The sequence below is a fragment of the Octodon degus genome, unplaced genomic scaffold (genome assembly GCF_000260255.1).
Source record: "Octodon degus isolate 3935 unplaced genomic scaffold, OctDeg1.0 scaffold00032, whole genome shotgun sequence".
NCBI classification, from domain to species: domain Eukaryota; kingdom Metazoa; phylum Chordata; class Mammalia; order Rodentia; family Octodontidae; genus Octodon; species Octodon degus.
The window spans coordinates 16,276,602-16,302,692 of NW_004524608.1; the positions used below are offsets into that span (position 1 = coordinate 16,276,602).

Here is a 26,091-nt window from a genome sequence, read left to right on the forward strand (position 1 = left end):
ACCACATGCCAGCCAGCCCCGCCCCCTGGTGGGCTGAGCTGGCCACACACACACACACACACACACACACACACACACAAAAAAATAAATAAAAATTAAAAAAAAAAAAACCTGACATCTGTACTCCTTAAATGAGGCATCTAACTGCACAAAAATCTCCTTTGTATGTCCAAGAAAATATCATAACACTCTCAGTGGTCAGTACCCACTAGCCATAATGAACCTTTTTCTTTACTTTGAATAAACTAAATCCACTTCTGTCGGCACTAGAATGTTTGTGTTTCCTGTATGACTTGTCTGACAAATTCTTCTTTTATATCAGGAGTTACCTAAAGTATGTTTTGTGTGCCCTATTCGTGAATCAGTCGTAGCTAATTACTTTTCAAAGGAAATTAAGCATGGAGTGCCATTTAACTTCTCCAAACACAGGCTCGCGTTAAGAATCTTAGCTATCATAGCTTCTATTTCCAGTATGATGAATTCATTGTTCACTTAAAGTTTCTACAACAAGAAAATTGTAGGCCAACCAAATAGTCCAGCAGGTTGAAGTGCCTGCAGGCAGGCGCAGGGACCGGGAGTTTGTTCCCTAGGCCTGCCGTGCTGGGCCCCACCCCCACCCCGGGGGGCGGGGCAGGCTGAGCCAGCCATTGAGACTGGGAGTGGTGGTGCACGCCTGTAATCCCAGCTCTTGGAAGGCCGTAAACGGGCGGATCACTATGAGTCCGACCTAGCAGTGAGACCCTGAACACACTATAGACCACCCCCCCCACCAACACACACAAAAGAAAATTGTAAGCAACTCAAGGGAAGAAGTAGTTCTGAACTGAAGGACAAGCTGCAGTGTGGTAAATTTCCAGCAAGCAGGCAGCTCAGCATTGGAATATGCTTGAGCCAAAGTGAGCGAAAGGCAGCAACACCAGCACTTCTGGGGCAGAGTGAGTGTTAAATATACACTAAGGCAGCAAACTGTGATTGGTAAAGGCAGACTCTGGAGCCACAGTGACTAGGGTGCCAAGCAGGGCTCTACCACTGACCAGCCCAGGGAATCCGGGTGCTCTCAACCTCTCTATGCTTTTGCCTTCTTACGTATAAAATCAGAAACTGATTGTGCTTGTGTCCTACTGCGGTGGTGAGGATCAAATCAAAGGGCTAGGAGGAGACACATCGGAAGGAGAAGGACAGGGGACAGGGCATTGCTTCATCACAAAGGAATACCAGCTTTAACAAAAGTAGAAAGGATAGCAGAAAAACAAGTTCATATCGCCATTATGATAATCATCTGAGCCAATGATCGTTAGTGGATGTTGAGCTGCTGGGTAAAGTGTGAAGAAATGCTTACGTTCTCACGGACGTCGTATTGTCTCCCTAGTGTAAGAACCTGAAAGTGTAAATAAAATCTGAAAAGTACAACAGATAGTGTGAAATAAAAAGAAACTGCTAAAAGAGAAGGAACAACTTGGATGAGGAAAAAGAGAAAAGAAGGAAATAGAAAGAAGGAAGAAGAAATATATATGTGCACACACAGGAGAGCTGGCTACTTGTGCTGCTGCTATCTGCTGGTCTATTGAAAGGAGAAGCTAATGCTTATATGTTTTTCTCTCTCCTTTTTAATTTTTATAATTTTTGACCAATTTTACATGCTTATATCTGGTAATCTGAACAACTAATTTGAAGATAACAGTTTGCTGTACAACAACCATTTTTGAATTCCAATCATTTTGTTCAGTGAAATTCTGCATCAATTCTGTTTTTTCTTAACTATTTTTTATGCTCCTTAAAAACACATTAACCAGCAAACCACTTTCTACAACCACTAAAAGGTCCAGCTGTAAAAATATTAAACAAATTTTCAGTATTGTTAACTAAGAGATAGCCTGGCACTACGTACCTCTGGATATGATGCGATAAGAAGTACACGCTTCTTATCATTTATGTATCATACCATTTATCCTCTGAATAACAAAAGCAAACAGAAAATTTTACAACATGGTCAATTATACCAAACAAAGGAGCTGAACTATTAAAGATATAGTAATATGCTAACACAGTATACAGAGTTAACTATTCTAAATTGAATGAATAAAGAAATAAAACAATCAAGCACATGATTAGTACAATACTTAGATTAAAAAAATTGTTTTAGGTGCCTGCTTTGGCAAGCTAAGGGACCAGGGTTCAATCCCCGTCCTGCATGCCATGCCAGCCCCACCCCAAGGGCACCCTGGGCCAGCAAACGAGTCTGGGCGTGGTGGCGCATGACTGTAATCCCAGCACTGGGGAGGCTGAAATCAGAAAGATCACTACAAGAGTGAGTTATACCAAATACATAAATGAAAAAAAACTCATTTCAGGAAAAATCAGAAAATTTGAAACGTGTCTATAGATGTTATTTAGGTATGAAAGTTATGTTTATTTAATAGAATATTCTTATTCTTCAGTAATGCCTATTAAATACTTAGCAGTAGGGGCCAGGGAGATAGCTCAGTGGAATAAGTGCTTGCCTGGCAAGTGCAAGGTCCTCAGTTTGATCCCTGGTACCACCAAAAAAAAATAATAATAATAATATTAAATAAATAAATACTTAGCAGTACTGTGTTATAATTTCTGTAAATTTCTTTTTAAAGGTTCAGAAGGGTTGGCCAAATAGCTCAGTGGATTAAAATCCCTGCTTAGGTAGACCCAGGGCCCGAGTTCGATTGCCAGTGTGTGGTGCTGGCCCCATCCCTGGGGCATGCTGGGACAATGTTTGAGACCTGGCATGGTGGCACATGCCTGTAATGCCAACACTTGGGAGGCTGTAAACAGGAGGATCACTACAAGTCTGATCTATGCAGTGAGACCCTGTAGACCCTGTAGACCCTGTCCTAATACATATATATGAAAAAAAAATTTAAAAAATAAAGGTTCAGAAAAAAATGCGTAGAAATGTTTTTGTGTCTGTATATGTGTGTAATGAGGCACATATTCCAAAAGGTTAGAAATTAGAATAAACTGATCTATGTATGGCTGATCATTATTTAATTCTTTCAAGTTTCCTTTATGTATGGAAAACAATTTAATTTAAAGCAAAAAGAAGTGAAAACAGTGAGAAATAGCTTCTGACCTGTTGCATTCTGGGCTCCCACCAGCCTGGCTCTTATTAAGCCATGTCTCTCTTTAAGGCGAAGAATCCGAACTTTTGGAAATTGAGACATGTAGTTATCCAAATTTTCTTTTAGGTAGTCTATAAAAATAAACAAAGAAGCCCTTTAATTAATTAGGTCTGTCCCAGAAGTACTTCTAGGATGTGAAATTCCAAACACTATGATGGTACTATAGTTCACTACGTTTTATTCCATGAGCCATAATTTCATGACCTGATGTCATTATCTTAGAAGTATTTCATCTGGGTTCAATATTCTAAGCTCCCTGACTTCCGAATCCTGGGGAGAGGCTAAGCAGTGGGTGCAAACGGGAGAACTTGTGAGAGAAGCTGATACCCCTGCAGCTGCTCAGGGCCCTCACTCTGGCTTCCCCTCCCTCGGGCTGTCCTCGCCTCTTGCACAGTCACAGAGCAGTCCATCTAAAGGAGAACGTTTTTTGGGGAGGGACTAAGGACATATTTCCATGGCTTCCAGTTGCCTATGAGTATCATTATGCTATTAGGATTTCTTCCAAGCAGGAATGGCTTCCAGCAATATTTTGTAGCTCACTCGCCTACAAATTTGATGTTATATTTCTTCAAAAGAACACTGAAAATTTTATAAGTTGCAGGTCCCATGAGATGCAGTTGTCCACCTCATAAAGGGATTTTTCCCCTGGTTAGTAACTATATATTATTTCTGTTATGATTTCAAAGCCACATCTTAAAGTTTTCAGTTAGTTTTCCTCAGGCATTCCCTGCTTCATGAGCTCAGTATGATTATGGACGGAATTGTGAGGCTAAAGAAACCACTCGATGGATCACCATGGGCACAGACACAGCCTCGCTGCTCTGGTCATGCTGCCATGAATCTGCTGTTTTCTAAATGAAAATGCAATGGATTCCTTCCATTTTGAGCATATGTAGCATGGTCATCATTGGCTGTGTGAGAACGCCTGTATCTAGAAATGATTTGTTAATCTAAATGGTGAGAGTCTTCATTGTAGTAAACAAAAACCAACCTAAAGATCATGGTGGACTCTGATTTTGAACTCTCGTAAAAGTATACTTCTCTGGTCTTCTTGCAAATTTGCTTCTCCACTCTTAAACAAACATACAGCCTTCCTTGCTGTTGAGGAAGAAGCTATAGGGCTCCATTCTGTGACTCCACAGAGCGTAATCTAGCCATTACAGCTGGAAAAGTATTCTATTAATTGTGGGACATTTATTTCATAGATTTCATGAAAAAGATGTGGAATTATAAGAAATATCTTCTGGACTCACATATCTCAAAATTCCCATCTGCAAGAAGCTATCTTTATAAAAATTATTCCCATATGGCAAGAAAGTCACAGCTTAATGGAAGTAGAAGACAGCTAGTCCAATAAGGCCTTTGATGACTTTCATCTCCTGTAGATAGTTAGACTCATGCTTCTAAGACTCCATTTTACAATGTGTATGCTTCATTGGATTAGCATATATTTTTCCATCAAAATTAAAATTGTCCTCTGCCAAATGCTGACATTTTAGGACAAAGGCTGAGTGATTTTCTCACCTTTGGTGCTGAAGTCATCTACTAGTAGAATCTCCTTGATGAGGTGTGGCGGGGAGCGGTTGAGAACACTGTGAACAGACCTCAGGAGAGTGGACCACACCTCATCCACAAAGCACATGATGATGCTGGTGGTTGGGAGCTGATTGTGAACTAGCTGCTCTGCACACCTGGGCCAAGACAGAGGATAGCACAAGAGATGCATCAGTGAGATCCATGGCATGGCTGGAAAGGTCACAAAGTATCACTGTACACACACACACAGAGTCATCTACCTGTTTGTCTTTTCTGCCTGCCCTCCTCATTTTCTGTTTCTCATCACCAGAAATGGTACTTGATAGAAATACTAACAGTGCTCAACAAAAGTGCCTCCACTGGAGATATCACACTGCAGCCTTAGGATTGGGGTTTTACAGGTGTTCAGACTCCACTTCAGTACAACCACCTAGATTTCTCAAATCCTTACTTTCCTTAATTTTCTGTGCCTCGACTCCTCAGGTACAATATGAGGTGTGGTTCATTCAGAATTCTGCAGCTACTGATAACCCACAGAAAAGGTCCAGCATAATTTCTGACTCAGGAATTCATTCAGCGGCAACCATTGTTGTCCTTGTTAAATTGGCAGAAGAGAACATTCTAAGTTATTTAATGTTACTAAATAATTGATGGTTGCCCTCATAACCGCTCACTGGCATGTGCCAAAAGAGACATCCCTTCTTCTACTCTGAATGCACTTCTGGCACATTGTAGATGGGGCAAGCAATGAAATGCTCTACAGCATCCCTGCCCTTCTGGAGGCTCCTTATTGAGACCATGCTGCAGAGTAGCCATAGCTGAAGTCATTTTGCTGACCTAGAAATGAGAGCAAAGTTAAGTGGGGGTCAGGATCCAGATGGCAGAAATTGGTCCTGGGCTTTCCCGTGCTCTGCTGTGCGTCTGCACAGCGGGCGTTCTTCTGCCTTGTGCCTCTGTTACTGTCCCAAGGCAGTGCCAGAACAGCCTCACAGAGGGTGTGCCTTTTCCTGCTAACACAATATAATAAAAAAAACATTGTAAGAATTATGCTTTATTGTAATTTAAATCTCAAGCCACTGGTATCTTACAGATGACTGACCAAAACCACGGGGAAACTAGTTCATGACTCTACTTTTAGTAAACGGCACGGCTGGGACTGTCCAGCCTGCAGCAGAGCTACAGTCCCATCTGGCTCCAGAAGGAACCACTCAGGAAGTCTTCAGTCCACGAGAATAGAAACAGCTGACAGTAGACGTGGCACTTGTGAGCTCTGACGCTTCTGTCAAATAACATGGCTTATTTTGCTTACTGAACAATTAAGACAGAGGTAAGAGTTAAATCCTGCAGTGAAATCAATCTCATGTGCATGGCACTGTAAGTACAGTTGGCAAAGTATTATTGTGCACAAGTTAATTCAATATTCATAATGATTACTCGAGAGACACTTATCGTACACTTTTTCAAATAGAGCAAATGAAATATGAAAAGTTAAACAAGTTTCCCAGCATTGTTTATCTAGCAAAAATGTATATGGGAACGTGATAAGAACAGTGTTCTATGCTGACTCCATTGTTTGATGCTGATTCTTGGATTACAAGTTTTGAAAATCAAGTAAATACTTACTCAAATGTAGTTCTTTCTAATTACTGGCTTGGAGAATTTGTATAACTTCCTTCAACACTGATTCGCCAACTATAAAGCAGATTAAAAATCTACTTGTGAAATAGAATCAATGTTTTATATAAAATTTACCTAATTGGGGCCAGGGAGATGGTTCAGTGGAATAAGTGTTTCCCTGGCAAGCACAAGGGCCTGAGTTCAATCCTCTGGTTCCGCAAAATAAATAAATAAATAAATAAATAAATAAATAAATAAATAAAATAAAATAAAATAAAATTACCTAATGTATATCTGCACAGAAAATGGGGCGAAAACTCAGCTGTGCTCTGTGATTTCAATGGTTTTTCTGAAATTAGTGGGTTATCACAATAAATGGTAAGGGGTTGGAAATCATGTGCATCCAATCCTCAACCCCAGTTAATCAGTTCAGAAATAAGACCAGGAAATTTATGTCTTAAAAAACAAAGCAAACCCAAACCAAGAAAAAGGATGATGCATGAGTCACTGATAGGCCTATTTGAAAACTTGAGGTCTAGGGTAAAATTAATTTATTTTTCTTATTATTTATGGCTAATCCTTAAAAACAAATTCAGGGGAGATAAGAACATGTCCTGTTTTTAAAAATATTGTAAAAATCAAAATAAATATCTATTGATCAGGTATCTAATGATAACATAAAATGCTGCCAAATCTTTATTGTAGGCAGAACATATATAAATTGGCATTTCTGGATATGAGATAGTATCGTGCTTACCTAGAGACTGTAGTAATTTCATACGGCTGCTGTAATAGATTATTAAAAATATTGCTTAAAAGTTTTTTTTTTCCAATTTAACCCCCCTCCCTTTCACAGTTTACTATGAACAGGAAGAAGGTACCAGGGCACACCTGTGACACTTAGCTTGGTATTCTCAGCTAAATATGCATGTTCTTTATTTGCAAATTCTGATATATATATATATATTTTTTTCTCTCTCTCTCTTTTCTTTTTCTTTCCTTTTTTTCATCACATTTTGGGGTTTCTTTGAAGTTTATCAGTTTATGCGTTCAAATTTATGAAGGTACTAATTAGTAATATCAAATTGTGACACAATATTGGCACAGTTTTAGAAATAAATAGCTAAAAGCATAAATATAAAGATTTCTGAGTATAAAATAGAAAAATTATCATTTTTTTATTATGAAATAGTATTAAAGAATTTCACTTAACAAATACAAATTCACATATTTGCTGTAATGCAGTGCTGTCTACCAACTAGTTATTCATATTACCAGATACATACATACAAAATTGGAAGAAAGAAAAAAAGAAAGAAATGTATAAGAAATTAAGAAGACAAAAAGCAGAAACAATTAAAACAGGAGACAAAACAAATTAAGCATTAACTACTTCTTTCCATAGACAGCAGAAGTGCACAGTACAGTTGTCCAAATCATCCTGCTTACATACGCATATAAATCTCTTCCCCCCTCTGCCTCTCCTGTTCTTCTACTCAACTCAGTAACTTTTCTTTTGAATACATTCATTCCCTTTGCCAGTATCTATTGTACCATTCAGATTCCATTTTTCTCTTTCAGATTCTCACACTAAGGAGACAATATGATGTTTGCACATGTGGGTCTGATTTATGAAATGGAAAAATTACATTTGGTTGCATGACACTCAATGTTTGAAGGGAAATTTTGGAAGTAGACAAGCATGAACTCTTAAACTTTTGTAAGTCAAGAAATCTCTAAGTTAGAGTCCAATTCTCAGAATCTTTGGTACTGAACATCAAAAAACAGAGTGATGAGAATTATGCTTCCCAAGGAGGGTGTGGGAAGGCTACACAGCAATACATAAGGAGCCAGAGGCAGATGTAGAAAGGGACAGCATTTTGTACTTTATTTTAGAAGAAAATGAAGAAAGCAAGGACATGGGCAGGAAGATAGATGGAACTAAAGGCAGCTTTTTATCCTTGTCTCTTCTCTCTCTGTAATAGAAAGGGACAGAATCCTATTTCTGAGCTTCAGGGAAAGAGCAAATAGAGTTGAGATGGAAAAAAATAGTAAGATTATTAATGGAGCGATGTCTCCTTCTACTGATTCATGTGACAGTAGCTGTTGCTACAATTAACAGGTTAGTCTCCTTCACCCATTCTCTGTTTTCTTCAGGTCCCATGAGATGTTATATATTCCTACTTTTAACTCACTGGCCTTCACCTTCAATATCTTAGTTTTTGTCTCTTTTTTGTTATCTCTAACCAGATTATCAGAACAGGATCCTGTATTTCATTTTCTTCTATGTTATATTTCACCATAGGATCCCATCCATACCTCCAACTGTAAGGTGGTAATGCCTTTTTAATTTATATCTAGGTGATACTTCTCCTGAAATTAGATTTATACATCCACAAGGTATTCAAATCTCTCCTGTGTGTCTCATGGACATCTTAAACATAAAGTTGGGGATGGGAAGATAGCTCAGCAGTCTAACCCCTTGCCTGGAAAGCACAGGGTCCTGGGTTCAATCCTTGGCACTGCAGGCCATGCTGGCGCCAGAACCCCAGAAGCACCAAGCTGAACACTGAAACTGGGCTTGGTGGTGCAAGCCTGTAATCCTAGCACTGGGGAGGTGGAAACAGGAGGACCTGTGTAGTGAGACCCTGCACTAACTATGTAAAAAGCAAGCAAGCAAGCAAGCAAGCAAGCAAGCAAGCAAGCAAGCAAGCAAGCAAGCATCTTAGGCAACATTTTTCATTTTTGATCTTACTAACCCCAGTGCATTGTTCAACAATTCCCCTCTTAATGACATTGTCATCCAACTTGTTAAAAGCAACATAGATTCCATTCTAGACTTCCTCCTTTTTATGATGCTAAATAAAACCAATCTGCCACTTCCTGCTCATTGTACTGTCAGCACACATCTCGACTCCAACAGTACACTCTTGTGGTGCCATCCCTAGCTGAGATGTTGCCTCTTTGTCCAGGATTATTGTTACAGTTTCCTAACAGGGCTCTATTTTCACTCTTTCCAGTATTCACCCCATTTATTGCTTAAGATCTTTAAGTCAGTCTGTGACCATTAATCAACACCTGTTAATTTGACTGGATTAAGGAATTGTCCAAGGGACTAGTGAGACACTGTTTTGCATGTGTCTAGGTGGGTCTTGGAGGCATGTCCTTGGACACTAAATAACCAGATTTAAGCATCTTGGCCACTTCCTGTCTGCGACTGTTCCCTGCCTCTGCTTCTTGGTCATCATGAGCTAAGAGGCTTTGTTGTACTACATCTTTGGGCTGTGACGTTTTGCCTGGCAACCAGCTGACTACAGACTGAATCCTCAGAAACTCTGAGCCAGAATAAAACTCTCCTCCTTTGTATTGTGGGTGTCAGGTAATTTGTCCCAGTGGTAGGGGAACTGACTACATCTTTCCTGGGTGAAGTAAAAAAAAAGAAAGCCAAATATTATTATGCCATGAAACTTCCCTGCCCACCTATTTTCCAGTTGGAGCCATTTCACCTTCCACTTATATACTTTACCTCACCTTCTTTTGCTGTTTCCTTAACTTTTAGTATTTTTGTACCTTCACAGTACCTTCATGGCTGGCTTCCTTTTTCCATTTAGGTATTAGTTTACATACTGTCACCACACAAAAGGTTTCCTTTGGCTACTTTATAAAACTTTAGTTGTTATATTATTCCCATGACAGTCACCGACATTTCTGTTATAATATTCTTTTATACATTTCACTTAATCTTCTGGATTCAGAATTGTTTGAGTCTGGGTCAAATCTGCCTTTTATTTCCCAATACAAGCTTCTAGTACAGTTGCAAATAATAAGTATTTGATTACTACATAGTGAATAGATGGAAAAATTAATATAGAACAGAGTTTAAATTTCAATCTTCTTTAGTGAAAGAAGAGATATTTCTCTTTGAGACAGAAAGATAAAAGGTGATAGCATATGGAGATAATGTTATGAATAGGGGATGAGATACTACAAACAATAACTTTGGAGCTCACACTGTGGAAAGCTTCTTCGCTAATGTGATAGTACAGGGGTTGAGGAGAATGGAGATTAAAAGTTAATACTGCAGTTGGAGAGAATTCTATCCAGTTACACATAAGATTTGTGAGGGTCAATGAGCATTTTCCTGAAACTATGGCTGTCAGGTTTTTAAAGAATACTAATATGTATGTTCCACTAGTGCCTGGAGACCTCAGAGTAGGAGGAGGTGAAGCAAATATTGGAGTAGTCCAAAAGGAGTCACCATAACAGGCAGGCCAAGGAACCCAATCCTTGGTAAGGGATTGGGAAAGCACAATAATTAAATGTCCCATTGCAAGCCTAGAGTGGGGAAAGGGCAGGAAATGTAAAGAATGCCACATCCTGAAGGAGGGAAGCAAATGGAAGACAGCAGCGACTTCCTGTGACTTCATGTCTCTAATTTTATAACACAAATTAATGAGAAATGTACATTTCACACTTAAATGTTCTTTCAACATTTGGTGCTGAGAAAAACAAATCAGTTCTAAAAAGCAAAGGTCAGCTGCCTGCATTCTGCATGAACCAACAAGACTAGCTGTGAAATCCTGAGCATTACTTTATGGTTAAAATTGGACTTGATTTAGAAACATAGAGGCACAAAATCAAATAAGTTGGGTAGAGTTAATCAAATGGGTCCATACAGATGGCTTTTTGTACACTGTGAATCAGTAGCATTTTGGTCTGTTTTAGAAGGAAGTTCTAACACATATAATGATAGCCACTCTGGGATTAGAAGTGAGAAGAGCTCTCGTCAAATATCTGACCCTCCATTCCCTGGAGGTTTCATGATTCCTTAATTTCACCAGCAGAAACCCATATAAGTACGTCATGAAAGGGTCTGCTAGACATTGCTAACAAGTAAGCAGTTCACATGCCAATTATTGACAAATGTATATTTTAAGTGTGTTTAAAGAATCACATTGAAGAAAAACCCTGGAAGATGATATGCTACAGACCTTGCTAGTGCCTTTTAAGAAGCATTCTTAACAGATGACAAAGAGGGGGACTAACAAGATGCCAGAGATTTCACATACAGTTTCAGAGAGTGTCTTGATTTGGGTGCCTCAGTTGTTAGGCCACACTAATAGTTATGAGGCTGATTTTGAGCACTTCCAATAGGTCAGGCATGTTTCTAGGTATCTAATATGAATGTTTTGTTCATGGGTAAAGTGGGTCAGATCAGAAAGCATTCTATTAGTGTCATCTTCTGCATCGATCATTTGTACTGACAATTGTCAATTTCATCTAGTTTCCATACTGGAAACAAACAATACTGGGACACAACTGCAGTAGGACAGACTACTCTGGCATTGAGAAAGATGATGAGGAACTAAAGGGCACTTACTTGCCCCTTGACTGGGGGCAAGTCCCTTAACCTTCCAAACCTTCAGTCTCTTCATTTTTGGAATGAATATTCTAATGCCTGCATCATGGAATGGCTGTGAAGATTTGATGAGATGAGTGGATACAGAATACTTAGGGTACTTCATGGTGAAAGCCCGTGTGACAACCTACAGTCACCCATGATGCAAATGCACACATTTTGCCTGGCCACATTGCCCTTTTCCGAGGCATTTTTTTAATCTGAATCTAAGTGCTCAACCTTTTATCGAGAGACTCAGAAAGGAATATGTTTCACCCTCTCAGCTTCTGTGTGCTGAATGCTCAGTCACTAACCTGATTTGAATGAAGCCTATGAAATAAAGGTTTCAAATCAGTAGATTGGGGGAACGATAACATTCTTTTATATCTATGAATTTTTCATTTTATTCCAACACAGTGGAAATGTACTATGTGGGTCAAGTCTCAGTCTTCACAGGTTTGAACAGAAGGTCGGGAGAATATTTTCTTAGCTTCTATTTGCAATTCAACTACAGCCTTATAGGGAGTCTTCAGGGGCCTTCACTCCCCATGCTCTGGTATCTTCCAGAGCATCAGGGCATGAAGCATCCAGCAGAGGAGCTCTGCCTGGAATCGCAGCCTTTCCCTGAGACCTTAGAATTATTAAGGATTTTTTTTTTCTTTTTGCCTCTTACTGATAGGAGGGTATATTATATAAAACACCTACTTTTGTGTTTTGATCTTTCTAGGGTAGATTCTCCCTAACACTCAGTTTAAGTCACCTTGCTGCTGAGAACTTTAAGTCAAACTCATCTCCTCAACGCCAAAGGCCTTTGCCAGCTGACACTGTGGGTACTACTAAGAGAGGGGTGTCCATGTGCATGCGAGACTCAAACTCAAAAATCTAAACTACCATCATTAATATTCAGCACTTACTCAATCTGTTCTGAGAAGATGAAATTGTGAGGGGGTTGCAGGTGCAGGAGGTGGTAGATGCAGTAGAAAGAGCTCTGGGTGGGGGTCTGTGCTGTTTCTTGCTGTGTGTGACCCTGGTGAATCATTGCCTCCCTTACTCCTCTTAACATAAAGAACTAGGTTCCCCACTTTTGAGTCTTTATATAGATTTTAGTTTTCCAATTTTCCATGCAACTTTAGCTGAATTTACCTCTGATTTATGTGTAGAAAAGAGAGTTGCTTTAAATTTTCTTCAAAAGTCATACGATTATAAGGAAACAAAGGAAAGAGAAGCTGTAGGCTGTGGAAAGAACACCTGAATTAGAAGGGAAATTTTCTTTTGAACCTCAGTGCTAATGTTGGGTTGCTGTTCTTTTACAACCTCATTGTTCCCATTTATAGAATCTATGGGAAAGACTGTTTCAGTGTTGATGGGAGGACTGGATAGAGTGTGCATGCACACACACACACACACACACACACACACACACACACATACACACAGAATCTATGTAGAGAGACACATATCATTGCCTGGAACATAATCTTTTTGTGTCAGTCACCATAGGAGAAGGAGTTCCTTTTATGCAGAGAGCCCTGGCAAGCCAATAGGAAGTGGATGGGGTGCTACTCACCATGAGCCACAAGTAACTTGGGAGTAGGGAGAGAACCAGCCAGTCAAAGGACAAGAACCAGAAGATTAAAGATTGGGATCAGCCCCATTTCTTGTGTGCTGTAAGTGCTCAGGAAAGCTACTTTGCTTTCTGGTCCATTTGGTCTACCTAGTTTGGTGGGGTTTTAAGGATCAAATTAGGCACCATGCATGGGGGATGAAGAGGGCTGGCTACTGGGCCTGGTGTGCCTCTTCATGGCAGGTAGTGAACAAATACTGCATGGAATGAAATGAGCTGCCAGCATTGGACTACCCATAACCTGAAACACAGCTTTCTCTGTCTCCAGCATCTTCCCTCTGGGTAGAACTGTGATGATGACACTATCCATCTGGAGGAACTGTTTCCAGGAGCAAGTGACAGTGCAGATAGGAGAGGTCTTTATAAATATACTTGCTTTCTTGGTTCCTGACTCTCACCCATCTCTATCAACAGTTTAGAGGCAGGATTAACTCAGAAGGTATTCCAGGTTGACGTGGTATGGATGTTTTCTGGGAACCATAGAAAGCTCCTTCATTTTTGAAAGCAAACAATAAAACAGAGCCTTTAATTATTACTATTTTCTGTGATTTTTTTTTTTTTTTTGCGGAACTGGGGATTGAACTCAGGCCCTTGCGCTTGCCAGGGAAGCGCTTATTCCACTGAACCATCTCCCCAGCCCTTTCTGTGAATTTTTGACCCTTGAGTAAAAAAAGTTTTTCTCTTCCAGAGTAATGTTGTTCTGAATGGGTCAGGCAGAATAGCCAGTAGAAAGTTATTTTCTAGGTAGGAAAGGAGGACCTAGGGCAACAAGAATCTGATCAAATTAGGCTCATGGTTAAATTGGGCCCTGGGTAGATATGTGAAGAAGTTGTGTAAATAGGTGTTAAAAGTTCTATATTTACTACTCTCTCCCAGAATGCTTCTAGACCTCTAGTAGCATTTAGGTAATCAAGCAATTTGCTTTTCTTTTATGTTTATTAGCTCCACCTTAATTAGGCAGCATTGGACCATTTCTGTTTCTCAAACTAGCAGCAGAGTTTTTTTGCAACACTTTTCTCATCTTTCTTTTTGTTGTTTGTCTAGTTATGGGGGAAATGTGACAAAAAATGCACGTAAAGGCTCAGTAATCATCGTTTGTCCACGTTTCACCTTTATTATATTATGATGTTGCTTGCACTTTTGAAACAATTTTCCCTTTATTTCTTGTTTTTGCACATGTCTTTTTAGTGAAACAGAACAGAAATTCTAACATTCAAACGCATATGTTCACAAGTACATGTATTTGCAGGCATGCACGTGTGTGCACTAACACACACACACATACACACACACACACACACACACACACACTATCAAAGACACCACTGTGTTGCAAGTGTGGTAAGAAATAACCCTTTTAAATCCATCCTGTGAGACTTTTCCTTCCTTTGGATTGTTTTCTCAAAAAAATTTCATGGCTCCCTCAGACAATTTTAGATAATATTTTCAAATCACTATCAATCACAAAGCATTCTTATTTCATTAATTAAAAGTCATCCCATGTAAAATAAAAGCTTTGAATTTCATTTGACATTAAATTCTCTTCTCTCTCTCTCTCCCAGTTAAACTTTAAGAAGACTGGAATGTGGATGAAGAGTAACATATTCAGTTTCTATTTTTCTCTTCTAGGTCTTTGGCCTCATCTTTTCTTCCTCCTCTAGTAACTCATTAGTTCTGGGTTTTTACCTTAGTAGAGTTAAAATGAAAGTTCCTAAGAGTTTCGCTTTCTCTTCAGTAATTTAGGCTGCTTGTGGCAAGCGCCCAGGGCTATGGGCCACAAGAGTACTGCCCTTAGCTGGGCAAGGAAGACCCAAATTACAGATTGATGTCGCCAACTCTGCAGTAAGAGAGCAAGGAGGTATTTTATTTGCTTCCTGGAAGGGCTCGCCAGGGTTATCTAGGAGAAGCAAGGCATTAAACCAGGAATCTCAAAACACCACGTCCAACTAACACACATTCTTCTGGTACTTTAAAAACTGAATGATGGCAGCACACATTCCTGAGTCATTTTTTTCTAAACCAGGTTCAGAAAGTACACTCTGAAGTTCATTTTTGGAGTCCCATGTTAATGACAGCTACTGGCCAAAAGATTGATTTTTCCAAGTAGAACTGCCCTATATTTTTAGAAGATAAGGTTATATTTCAGCAAAAAATTGTATGCCAGTGTGTAGCTCATGAAAATGAACTTCAATAATTAAGCATAAGAACAGAAAAGATTAATTCTGTATAAAAAATATTAAATATGGAATTTAAAATGATTGTCAAAAAAGCATTTAAATTTAAGTGTATTTTACAGGCAAACATTCTAGGTGAAGATGAGATTATATTTTACCTACTGATGTAAAATATTCTTTTAAATAAAGAGATTTCCCTCCCTTGAATGGCAAACATTAAAATTAAAAGCCAGAGCTAAAGAGATTCCCATTCTTTAAAAGCAAAACTTTCCAATTAAAAGTGAAAGCAATGACAAAATATGAACAAACATGAATCAGTTAATAAATCACAGTATTAAGCAGGATATAGTTACTTAAAACTAGATGCTGATAGATTCCTCACATTTGAAATGGAAAATCAGGATGTAAGTATTAATTTTAGATTTATTACAATGTTTATTTTAATTGCGATCTCTGTTATTCTTTTACAGTAGGAGCAATTTTCCAAAAGTCATTTCAGGTAAACATACAGTAGATACCTCAGCGAATTAAAGTGCCTGCTTAGGCAGATACAGGGACTGGGGTTCGATCCCCGGCCTCCATGCTGACCATGCCCCTGGGGCATACTGAGCCGGTGATGGTGATTGAGACTAGGGGTGGTGGTGCACGCCTGTTATCCCAGCACTTGGGAGGCTGAAAACAGGATAATCACCACAAGTCCGAGCTATACAGTGAGACCTTGTAGACCCTGTACTAAAATACAATACATAAATAAATAAGTAAATAAATAAATAAACACACACACTTTCAATCCCTGTAATATACCTGTGTCTCTGGAGTACACAGCATCATTCCCAGTGGCAAGTGAATGTGAAATGAAGTTAAAAGCAGCTTCCTGAAGAAGTGTACGATTTCACTGAGAAGGGAGAGCAGGTGCTCGAGGCACTGGTCAGTGCAGCTTGCACCAAGGGTTGCAGCCTGAGAGAGGCTGCGTACATTAAGGGTGCTGGAATTTAGAGGCCACAGCAAAGCCATGGTGGGGGGGGTGAGGCTGTGGTTGGATTAAGAGCAATGCTAGATTAGCATGTGTGGTAGAAAGTGGTGAGGGCCACGCCAGTGTGGGGTCCAGGCAGGTGGCATGACAGCCCAGCTAATAAGAGCTTCAGGGGATGGTGATGAACATGATGTGCAGAAAGCCTCCTGGTTGCCAAGGCCCCAGTGCCCCTTGTGCTTCCTGCTGGAGGTCCAGGCCAAGAGGGGGAGGCATGGGCACCACTGGAAAGGGTAATGTGAGCCACACTAACGGTGGAGGGAGCACTTGTGCTTTTGAAAAGAACTTGAAATTGCATATCAATGTTTTACAAATGGTTCTCTAAGACTTGAGTGGGAAAAGAGAAAAAGGCAGATTTGTAAGAGTCTTGGGGGGCTTGTGGGTTACTTCAGCTGTTTAAGCGCCTGCTGGGGCAAACCCAATCAGGAGCAAAGGACTGCAGTTCGATCCCCAGCTTCCCAGGCCTTACCAGACCTGCCCTTAAGGCAGCCTGAGCCAGCCAACAATAAAAAAAAAAAATTAAAATACCTTGTAGGAGTCTGATTGTAGAGCTAAGGTAGGAGAAGCTGACCTAGTACCGCTACTTTGCTCCTCTAATTAACATTAGTCTTGTCCTAGAATACCAGCTAATTCATCCATAAGAAGTTATTAACTAGTAACTAGTTATTATCTTTACTGAAGGGAATTGAGCTTAAATGAATATGTGAAATTTATGTTATCTTTTGTCAATCTATATTCAATGAACAGCTCAATACTGTGTTGATTAACTGTAAAACGGCGTGGTGGATATGAGGGGATGCAAAGGACTGCAGAGTGCTCGCACACACAAGGTTGCTGCGGGCAGCGCTGTAGCCCGGGCATCCTCCTGTGCTTTATAGACCTGTAAGTTGCTGTTTCACTCCTCCCCACATACATTTTATGATTGTATCACATTACAGTTTTCTCCTTATGCTGAATTTTAAAATCTGTTATCTTTAAAAATCTTACTGTACGTATTGTTGTAAGGCATCTAAGTACTTTCTTAGCAAGACTTCAAATAAAATCAAAGAGCAAAACTTCAAATCTTTCCTGTTTGATGAATAAAATACTTTTAGCTTATATTTTCTCTCAATATTTATCCATCAAATACATAATTTAAATGTATTTATCATCAGAATGTTTGGGTAAAAGCAAACAATCTTTTATCCTCCTTCAAAGAAGAATGGAACGAGAGGGCAACACAGGCTTTGGGGAGCTCCACAACCCCTCTGTCCTGGGGGTGCAACCAAGCAGCTGGCAGGCAGCAGATCTGGAGGGAATGGACCTCTATTTAGCCAAGGTGGGTTGTGTGAGAAGAGGGAGGGGTGCTGACTGTGTGCTCTCTGACTGGCCACCGCAGGGTCACGCTGCAGTTCTGCTCACTTGGACAAGCCCCTCCAGAGGACAAAGTCTGACTGTAACTATTTTATTGCAGGTAAAAAAAATGTAAATTTAAAATTTTAATTTTATTTAATATGACTCAATACAATGCCAATAGTGCACATCAAAATTAATATATAATAGTACTTGAAATTAGAATTTATACATGAAAGCTATAAAACATTGATGAAACACATACAATATTTAAATGAATGGAGACACATGCCTGTTCATCTGAACAACTACTTTGAAAAGATGAAAATCTCAACATTGTAAAAAGATGGATTGTTTTCTAAATGATATGCATGTCTAACATAGTTCTCATAAAAATCATAGGAAGTTTTTTTGTTAGTTTAGGTAAGATAACTAAACAAACAGAAGAAGTGAAAGAAACAGACAAATTTGAAAACAACATGGGAAGAATCAGTCTATTAGATTTCAATATATATGAATGAAGCTACAAAAGAATCAAGCGAGTTTGTCCTAAGTTCTGAGCCAGGGGTCCAGGTCTACAGAGCAGAACAGAGATGCCAGAATGAGACCTTCCTCAAGACGAGAGTTTTTTAAAACCTGAAATTCTTTTTGTAATGTATGTCTTGTATACACAGCCTGAAAATAATTTTATATAACATTTTAGTGTGTTTCAGGGTTTTTTATTTTAAAGATAATAAAAATTAAAAAAAATTAAAAGCTATATAGAACTCTGAAACCAGATGATAGGAAATTAGTAATAGTAGTTAAAGTGTATATTGTTATCTTCAAAGTAGTTGTTCAGATGACCAGATTCCTAGATATAAGTATACAAAATTGATCCAAAAAATGAAGCATTAACTGTTTCTGGGCTTTAGGGTTTCATTTCCACAGACCAAATTAAAAGAACCTAATGAGCCCTAGGAGCCATCACATGAGGACTGCTTTGCTGTGGCTTGCTTTGGCTTCACACACTGGCCTTTGCTCAGTTCGAGCTGAGCTCCTGCTTCTGTGCTGGGTGTGATTCTTTCCCAAACCCACTAGAGTCTGCCTGGCTATTAATGGCTTTTTCAGACAAACCTGCTTAAGTGACCGCTGAATGCCCTTGCATTTTCTGTCTAAAAGAGTGCATGTAATCCTATGAAATACAGGGTTGCAGATTAGTTCTGGGCCAATATAATTTCGAAGCTCATTCTTGAGGGATAAACAAGAGGAGGGAGAGTGTTAGCATAATTTTGAGTGTGGATTTGAAGTACTTCTCTTCAGTTATTACTCATTCCACAATCACAGGCACAGAGCCTCAGTTTTCCCACCTGTGGCTATTCTGTGTTTTCATCACGGCTGTACACCAAGATGAGGAGTGCAGAAGGTGCAGTGCTTGTTCTAAATGGGCAGTTAGTCTCTAACAGCTAATAGCTGTTTGCCAGTAGTAAGAGATTGAAAATGGCTTCATCATAGCTGACATTATAATGAAGAGGCTCCTTTTACTAATGAATATAGTTCAGGCAATCATTGTTTGGCTCAGGGAAGTGAAAATCAAAGTACACTTGGAGTTGAAGGATCAATTAATGAGCAGTGAAAATATGGCTACAGTGTACCCTCACTTTGGAGTGGGCTAGAAAAGCTAGAAACAAAATTATATTTAAACCAGATCAAGCATTTGTGATTTGGTTGACCTTCTGATGGTGGAAATACAGGAATTTAATTGTTACAAGGACTATTCCTGGAGGCGCATGGAGCAGCTGTAGCACTATCTACTTTGGGAGCAGAATATAACTTCTGGGCACCCTGGCCATTAATTTGAGCCATGCATGCCACCTCATGCCTTTATGGCATTCATCTACGGGCTCACTCAGAACAGTTAATGCTACAAAAGCAAGGGACCTTTTTAGGGAGTGTAGGGGATTGAACGCAGGGCCTTGTACATGCTAGGCAAGTGTGGGGGACTGCACATGCTAGGCAAGCATTCTGCCCCAAAGGGAAGGAAATACAATGGGATATTAGATAGAACATTTGGATAGGATCTAACAATTAATACTGCTTTAATTCTTTAGTTGGTCAGAATTGACGCAAAATTATTTCAAAATAAATCTTCTCTATATAAAAGTCAAAGTAGTTGAGACTCAGGAAAGAGGAGAGAAATGGGTCTTACCCAGCAGGTCTTGTGTCTTCAATGGCTCTGTCCACTGGGATCATATCACTAAGGTAGACATTGAAGTTTCCTTCCTTCCATTTTCTTTCTGCCTCCTTTTCTTTTCCAGGAGGAACACTGACAGGACGTCCAAACTGACCCAGAGCTTTGGGATCCCGCGGAGAAAGTGTCACATCTATTCTTAATATGTGGTGCATCCCTTGGTCTTTAGGCAAAAAGACTTCCGTATGACTTTGTCTGTGTTCTGCAGGCTGTGCCTTAGCAGTTAAATTAATTCTTGCTGGTCTGAGCCCTTCATCTACTTTGTGTCCTGCTTGAGATGCTGGTGCTTTCTGTAAAGCAGGTGAGGTGAAAGATGCTATGCTTCTAATCCTGGAAATTTGTTTTCCTTGGCTTTTATCTAATATTTCAGGAAATACAGTTTTGATTTTAGAGTTGGACATCTCTTTGGTGTCTGTGTTTAGTTCCTCCTCCTTGGTTACAATCACAACATGGCTTTCAGAGAAATTGAGTTCATTCTTAAGAGCTGCTTTGGCACCAGCATCCTTTGGCAAGCTTCTCACAGATGGCCTCCTTAAGCCATTTGAGTCAGTGATGAACTTGAAAAAAGGAAGAGCCTGACGGACTTTGTGTTTATTTACATATAGTTCTTTGCTCTGAGTCTTAGTTTTATTTAAGGCTGTGGCTTTCTCTGAGTTTGGCACTGGTGGGCTGGCAGGGTATGTCCTCTTATCTGCTACTGCCTGTGACTGCTGCTTCGTTTTGTGAGTTCTAAAATCAATGGTCACATTGAGGTCCCTCTCTGTTGTTTGTTTTGATGTGTCACTGCTGAGATTATGAGACCTCAGGGCTTCTTGCTTTGTACTGACAGGTCCTCTGTGTCCTGATATTTTGACCAGTGCAGTTCTTCTTGCTGGTATGAATGGGGTTTTCTGAGCCCCCTGCACTGTTTGCTTTGGTGTCATCTGAAGAGAAGAGGCTTTCGGTTTGCGGTCTCTCACCTCTATCTTCTGCTTGGTCAAAGTCTCCACGGGAGTCTGCCGATGTGCAGGGTGCCACAAAGGCATGGCTTTGCTCCTTACCAGGGTGCTCTGCATTTTTCTTTCTCTCTGGGCTTGGTCCAAATCATCCCTCCTTTCAAGCACACCCTGATCAATCTTTCTAAAGTTCTTTTGACCCCACACCCTCTGGCCAAGTGCCCCAGGGAAAGGCCTCATCTCTTTGATGCTGCTGGAAAGGATCTTCACTTGGTCTGCCTGAACTCTGAATCCTATCTGCTCCCTCCACACAATGTCTTCCTTGAGGATCCGAGTGTTGATCTCACTGAATGAGAGGCGGAGAGCTGCCATGTCAAAGAGCAGCCAGATGACAGAAGCCGCAAAGATAAATGCCAAGACTCGCCCACTTCCTCGGAAAAACTTTCGGATCTTGTTCATGGTGCAAAGGCTTCCCTTGCAGCCTGCCCTCCCTTTGAGCCTGCTTACCTGGATGGAGACAGAGTTGAAGTAGCAGCAGCAACAGCAGCAGCAGCAGCAACAGCAGCAGCAGCAGCAGCAGCAGCAGTAGAGTTGAGAGAAATCACCCCTTGCTCTGAACTCAGTGGGGAAACAGCAGTCAGTCCAAGGGGAAGCTCAGCTCCCGCTGCCTGCCAGTCCCTGCCTGCGTGGCATTGCACAGCAGAGCATCTGTGCCTGCTCGCCTGGCCCAGCTAAACCCTGGTAAACATGAGACCTGAGTCAAACTGGGAGCAGGGGATTGCAGCACACAGGACAGCTCGCCATGTCAGTGGCCCTGTCTCTGGGAGCCTAGGTCCAACTTCCTAGGAGCCCAAGAAAGGTGGGGGCCAGTTGGGGCTGCAGCTTCTCTCCTCCCAGTTCTCGGCTGTGTGCTGTAACTCAACACCACATCTCATAAGGAAAACATTTCAAGCCATTACCCAGAAAACTTCATTCAGCCCTCACCTTCCGTGTTATATGAGAGTGTGTGTTTTAAGGGTAATTAAACAGTAAGGAAGCTATCTAAGTTGGAGTGTCTGTGTTCCTGGTTTTAAACCCCACCTACCCTACTCTTGGTCATTAACCCTCTGCTACCCAAGTACCCAAGTGTTCTCACTGAAAGCACTATTACTGACCTTAATATTTCAACTTTAGGTGGTTAATAATTTAAAATAGGCATCCATTGTATCCTCATTACCAAAGGTGGATGTCGAGTTATTCAAAATATTCCTTTGTGAGTTTATTTTTTTTCACTAGTCCATCCATTTTTATTATTGGATTCAATAAACACAAATTAAAGTTATATTATATAAAGTTTCTAGATACTTTGTTATGAATGTGGAGTTTTTATGAGATAATTTGATTGTGAGGATGAAGTCCTCCAGAATGGGCACCGTGCCCCTGTAAGAGGTTCCAGACAATGAATTTGCCCCTTTCATCTGATAAGGACACAAGAAGGAGCCTTCTGGGAGCCAGGCCCGGGGCTCTCACTTCCCAGCCTCCAGGGTTATGGGTTGGTCATTTACACTGGTTTGTCTCCCTCAGTCTATGGTATTCTGTTAAAGGAACTTGAATGGATTAGAACACACTCTCCATTTCAGTATCATCTTCATCGTGGACCAGTAACAAAGGATGACAGTGTAACTTGGGCCTGACTTCAAGTGACCCTGATGTGCTGATAAGACAGTGGTTTTCATGCAAGACTTCCATTAGCATCTCTTGGAAGAAGTCTTCCCACATTCTGATTGATAAGTTGGAGATAGAAAAATAGTAAATGCAATATCACATTTTAAAAAAATTTCCCAGTTCTTTCTAAAGTATAACCAAAGTTGGGAAATGCCAGTTGAGAATAAAATTTCTGTAAGCTGCCCTCTCTTTCTGTATATGAATATGCACATATGTGCACTTTTAAAAAATTATTTTTGGTTAAAATAGTTTTTATATATTGGTTTTTAAATATTGTTCATGTGATGATTACTTTTTCAGCAATATTCAAACAGCAGATAACAAATTCTTTGTTGTAAAGATATTTCTAGAAGAGTTTGGCATTGGAACCAGTGGAGTGAGTAAGGAAGATCTTTCCTCACCCAGCATGTTGAGATTCCAGCTAGAACAAAATGATAAAGAAGAGGCAAATTCACTCTTTGTATTCTATAAATGGGGTATGTACATTCTATCCTACATGTGGATTCAGAATTCCAATTTCTTTAAACTTTAGATTCTGGAACTTGAACAAGTGGCCCCAAAGCTGCTCAGACCTTTGGTCTCAGAGTGAGAATTATACCCTGGGCTTTTCTGGTTCTGAGGCTTTTGGATTTGAATTGAGCTAGGCTATCAACTTCCTTGATTTTGTGTCTTTTAGGCAACATTTTGTGAATCTTTTTAGCGTCCATAATTGTTTAAGCCAATTCTCCTAATCCATCTGTCTATCATCTATCTGTCTGTCTATCTATCTATCTATCTATCTATCTATCTATCTATCTATCTATCACATTTGTTTTGTTACCTGGAGGACCCTGACTGATATGGCTCATAAGTTAAATTCTTGTCACTCAGAGCAAAGCTTAATAGAAAACCCTCATCTTCAAACAACTGAACCACTGAACCAGGATGCACATTTGCGTGTTGTTAGTTATAACAATAGTGATTAAAGTCAGAAATACTGCTCAGGATCACCATTTTCTGAGGAATTCTGAGAGCAACAAGTGTCCAATCTTTTTTTTTTTTTAAATGTACTTAGTACAGGGTCTAAAAGGTCTACAGGGTCTCACTACATAGGTCGGACTTGTGATTCTCCTGTGTTCAGCCTCCCAAGAGTTGGGATTACAGGCGTGCGCCACCACACCCAGTCTCAATTGCCATCTCAGCGCACCTTGGGGGCAGGGGCAGCATGGCATGCTGGGGATTGAACCCCAGCTGCTGCGCTCTGCCTAAGCAGGCACTTTAGTCCTCTGAGCTATCTGGCTAGCCCCTAAGTGTGCAATCTTTGAAGTAAACTTAGGCTCCCAAATATTCAGAAGGAAAAGCAATGGGCTTATGCTTTTCCATCTACACTTAACCTTTAAGATTGTAGTCTGGCCCAAGTTTGGGGGCACAGGCTTGGATAAATGCAGCTATGGTGACACAGTACTGTGGTCCACAATACTTCTCACTGTTCAGTGCCTGCTCATTCTTATTTGGAGTACCCACAAGGGTGGAGCACTTCTCTTTCCCCTAATCATACCTGCCTCTATTAATCTCAAATTCTAATAATTGCTGAGAATGTTCTGTGGCTCAGGTCTCCAGTAGAGTATTGAGAAACACTGGGTAAAATGATGTAAGACATAGTCCTTGACCTTGAAGACCACAGAGCTTGTTAATGATACAGGCATGTAGGCATCTACTACATGTTAGAATACACAATGTCAGTTGGGATAAGTTATATCCTGTATGCTGTAAGGCATAGTTTATTGTTGATGTGTGGATGATTTCTAAAGAAACCATCTATTGACTTGAAATACAATTAAACACATAATTACCTGTGCTTATATTGTGGTCTAGAAAATAAACTTAAATATGAAAAGCAGATAAGTTAGAAAAAGCACAGATAGGAAGATAGAGCATAGTAGCTCAGGGGAAGCACATATTTTAAGGACTAGCAGGACTAGAAACAAAGGCCTTGATGTGTGTGTGTGTGTGTGTGTGTGTGTGTGTGTGTGCATGTGTGTATGTGTATGTGTGTATGGTATGCTTTAAGCATGTTATTTTATTGACCTCGCTTAATATTTATTTCAACTGAGGAGAAAGATAAAAGTGTAATTTTAATTTTGTAGTAAGAAATGAAAGCTTAGAAGGAAAATAAAAGTGGGGACTGGAAGAATTAGATCTTAAAAACATATCTGTATGATGCTATAGTCCATGTGCTTAAATATTACACAATGTTGTTGCATGAGTTTGCAAGTTATTTAATGTAAAATCAATAAAAATAGACAATAATTACTCAAGATTAGAGAAGATGATTTGAAATTATTTTTAGACTGAATTTTTCCTATAAATAATAGCCAGTGTCTCTGACACTATCACTAATGCTTGGCTGTGATGGGATGTGGAGGAGTACTCAGCAGCTAACCCAGCAGTTCTTCCCTCAAACCAACACAGTATGACTCTGGCATTGGGGTAAAATGTTTCTGTAAGTATTTTATTTTATTATTAACATTTATATTTTCTTTTATTATGAAGCTACTCAATGACAACTGGTCCCTAAGAACTCACCGAATGACTAAAACATGAAGTCGATGGTATTGTCTTTGCTTCTAATACCCTGAAATTTTCAGCCAGTAGAACACCATCTATGTAAAAGAACAAATTTTTTTTCTTTATCTTAGGACGGGGTATACAGGGTATATAGGGTCTCACTGTGTAGATAGGACTCATAGTGATCTTCCTGTTTGCAGTCTCCCAAGTGCTGGGATTGCAGGTATGCTCCACCATGCCCAGTCTCAATCACTGGCTCAGCACGACAGGCTTGAGGATCAAACTCCTGACCCCTGCATCTGTATAAGCAGGCACTTTAATCTGCTGAGCTATTTAGCCAGCCTTAAAAGAACAAAATTATTTACAATCCAAATAAGGATTTCAATCCATATTTGCATTGAAATACCTTAGTTTGAATTATGCAATTGCTTTAAACACAAAAAAAGGAATACTTAGTAAATATTTCATTGTACAAGATTTAAGTCTTGTCCAACCTGGTCTCCATATCAAAGGGAATGTCATCTGGAATTTCTTAAATTTTTGTAGGAAGAATCAACACTTGTTATATCCTTAATATGCTTGACAGCTTTTCAATATTCTTTGAAATGAATCCTTATTCTTTCATATACTTTTGATCCAAAATATCTCTATCTATATAATTCTAAATGGGGTAAAAACTGAAATCTTTTACTCTTAGATCTGGTACAAGACAAGGATGCCCTCTATCAACACTCCTATTCAATATAGTTCTGGAATCATTAGCTACAGCCATTAGACAAGAGAAAGAAATAAAAGGAATAAGAATAGGTAAA

At 39.8% G+C, this 26,091-nt stretch overlaps 1 protein-coding gene across 1 annotated transcript in view; it reads right to left on the minus strand.

The window, feature by feature from the left end:
• The window catches only part of Galnt5 (polypeptide N-acetylgalactosaminyltransferase 5), a 48,314-nt gene extending 26,637 nt beyond the window's left edge, over positions 1 to 21,677 (minus strand). Inside the window, exons 1-4 of the mRNA XM_004629911.2 lie at positions 21,616 to 21,677; positions 20,052 to 21,582; positions 4,677 to 4,843; positions 3,104 to 3,223 (exon numbers count right to left, since the gene is read on the minus strand). Coding sequence (XP_004629968.1) covers positions 3,104 to 3,223; positions 4,677 to 4,843; positions 20,052 to 21,487 — 1,723 coding nt within the window. The 5' untranslated portion in view covers positions 21,488 to 21,582; positions 21,616 to 21,677. The remainder of the gene's footprint in view (positions 1 to 3,103; positions 3,224 to 4,676; positions 4,844 to 20,051; positions 21,583 to 21,615) is intronic.
• Positions 21,678 to 26,091: the final 4,414 nt, after the last annotated feature.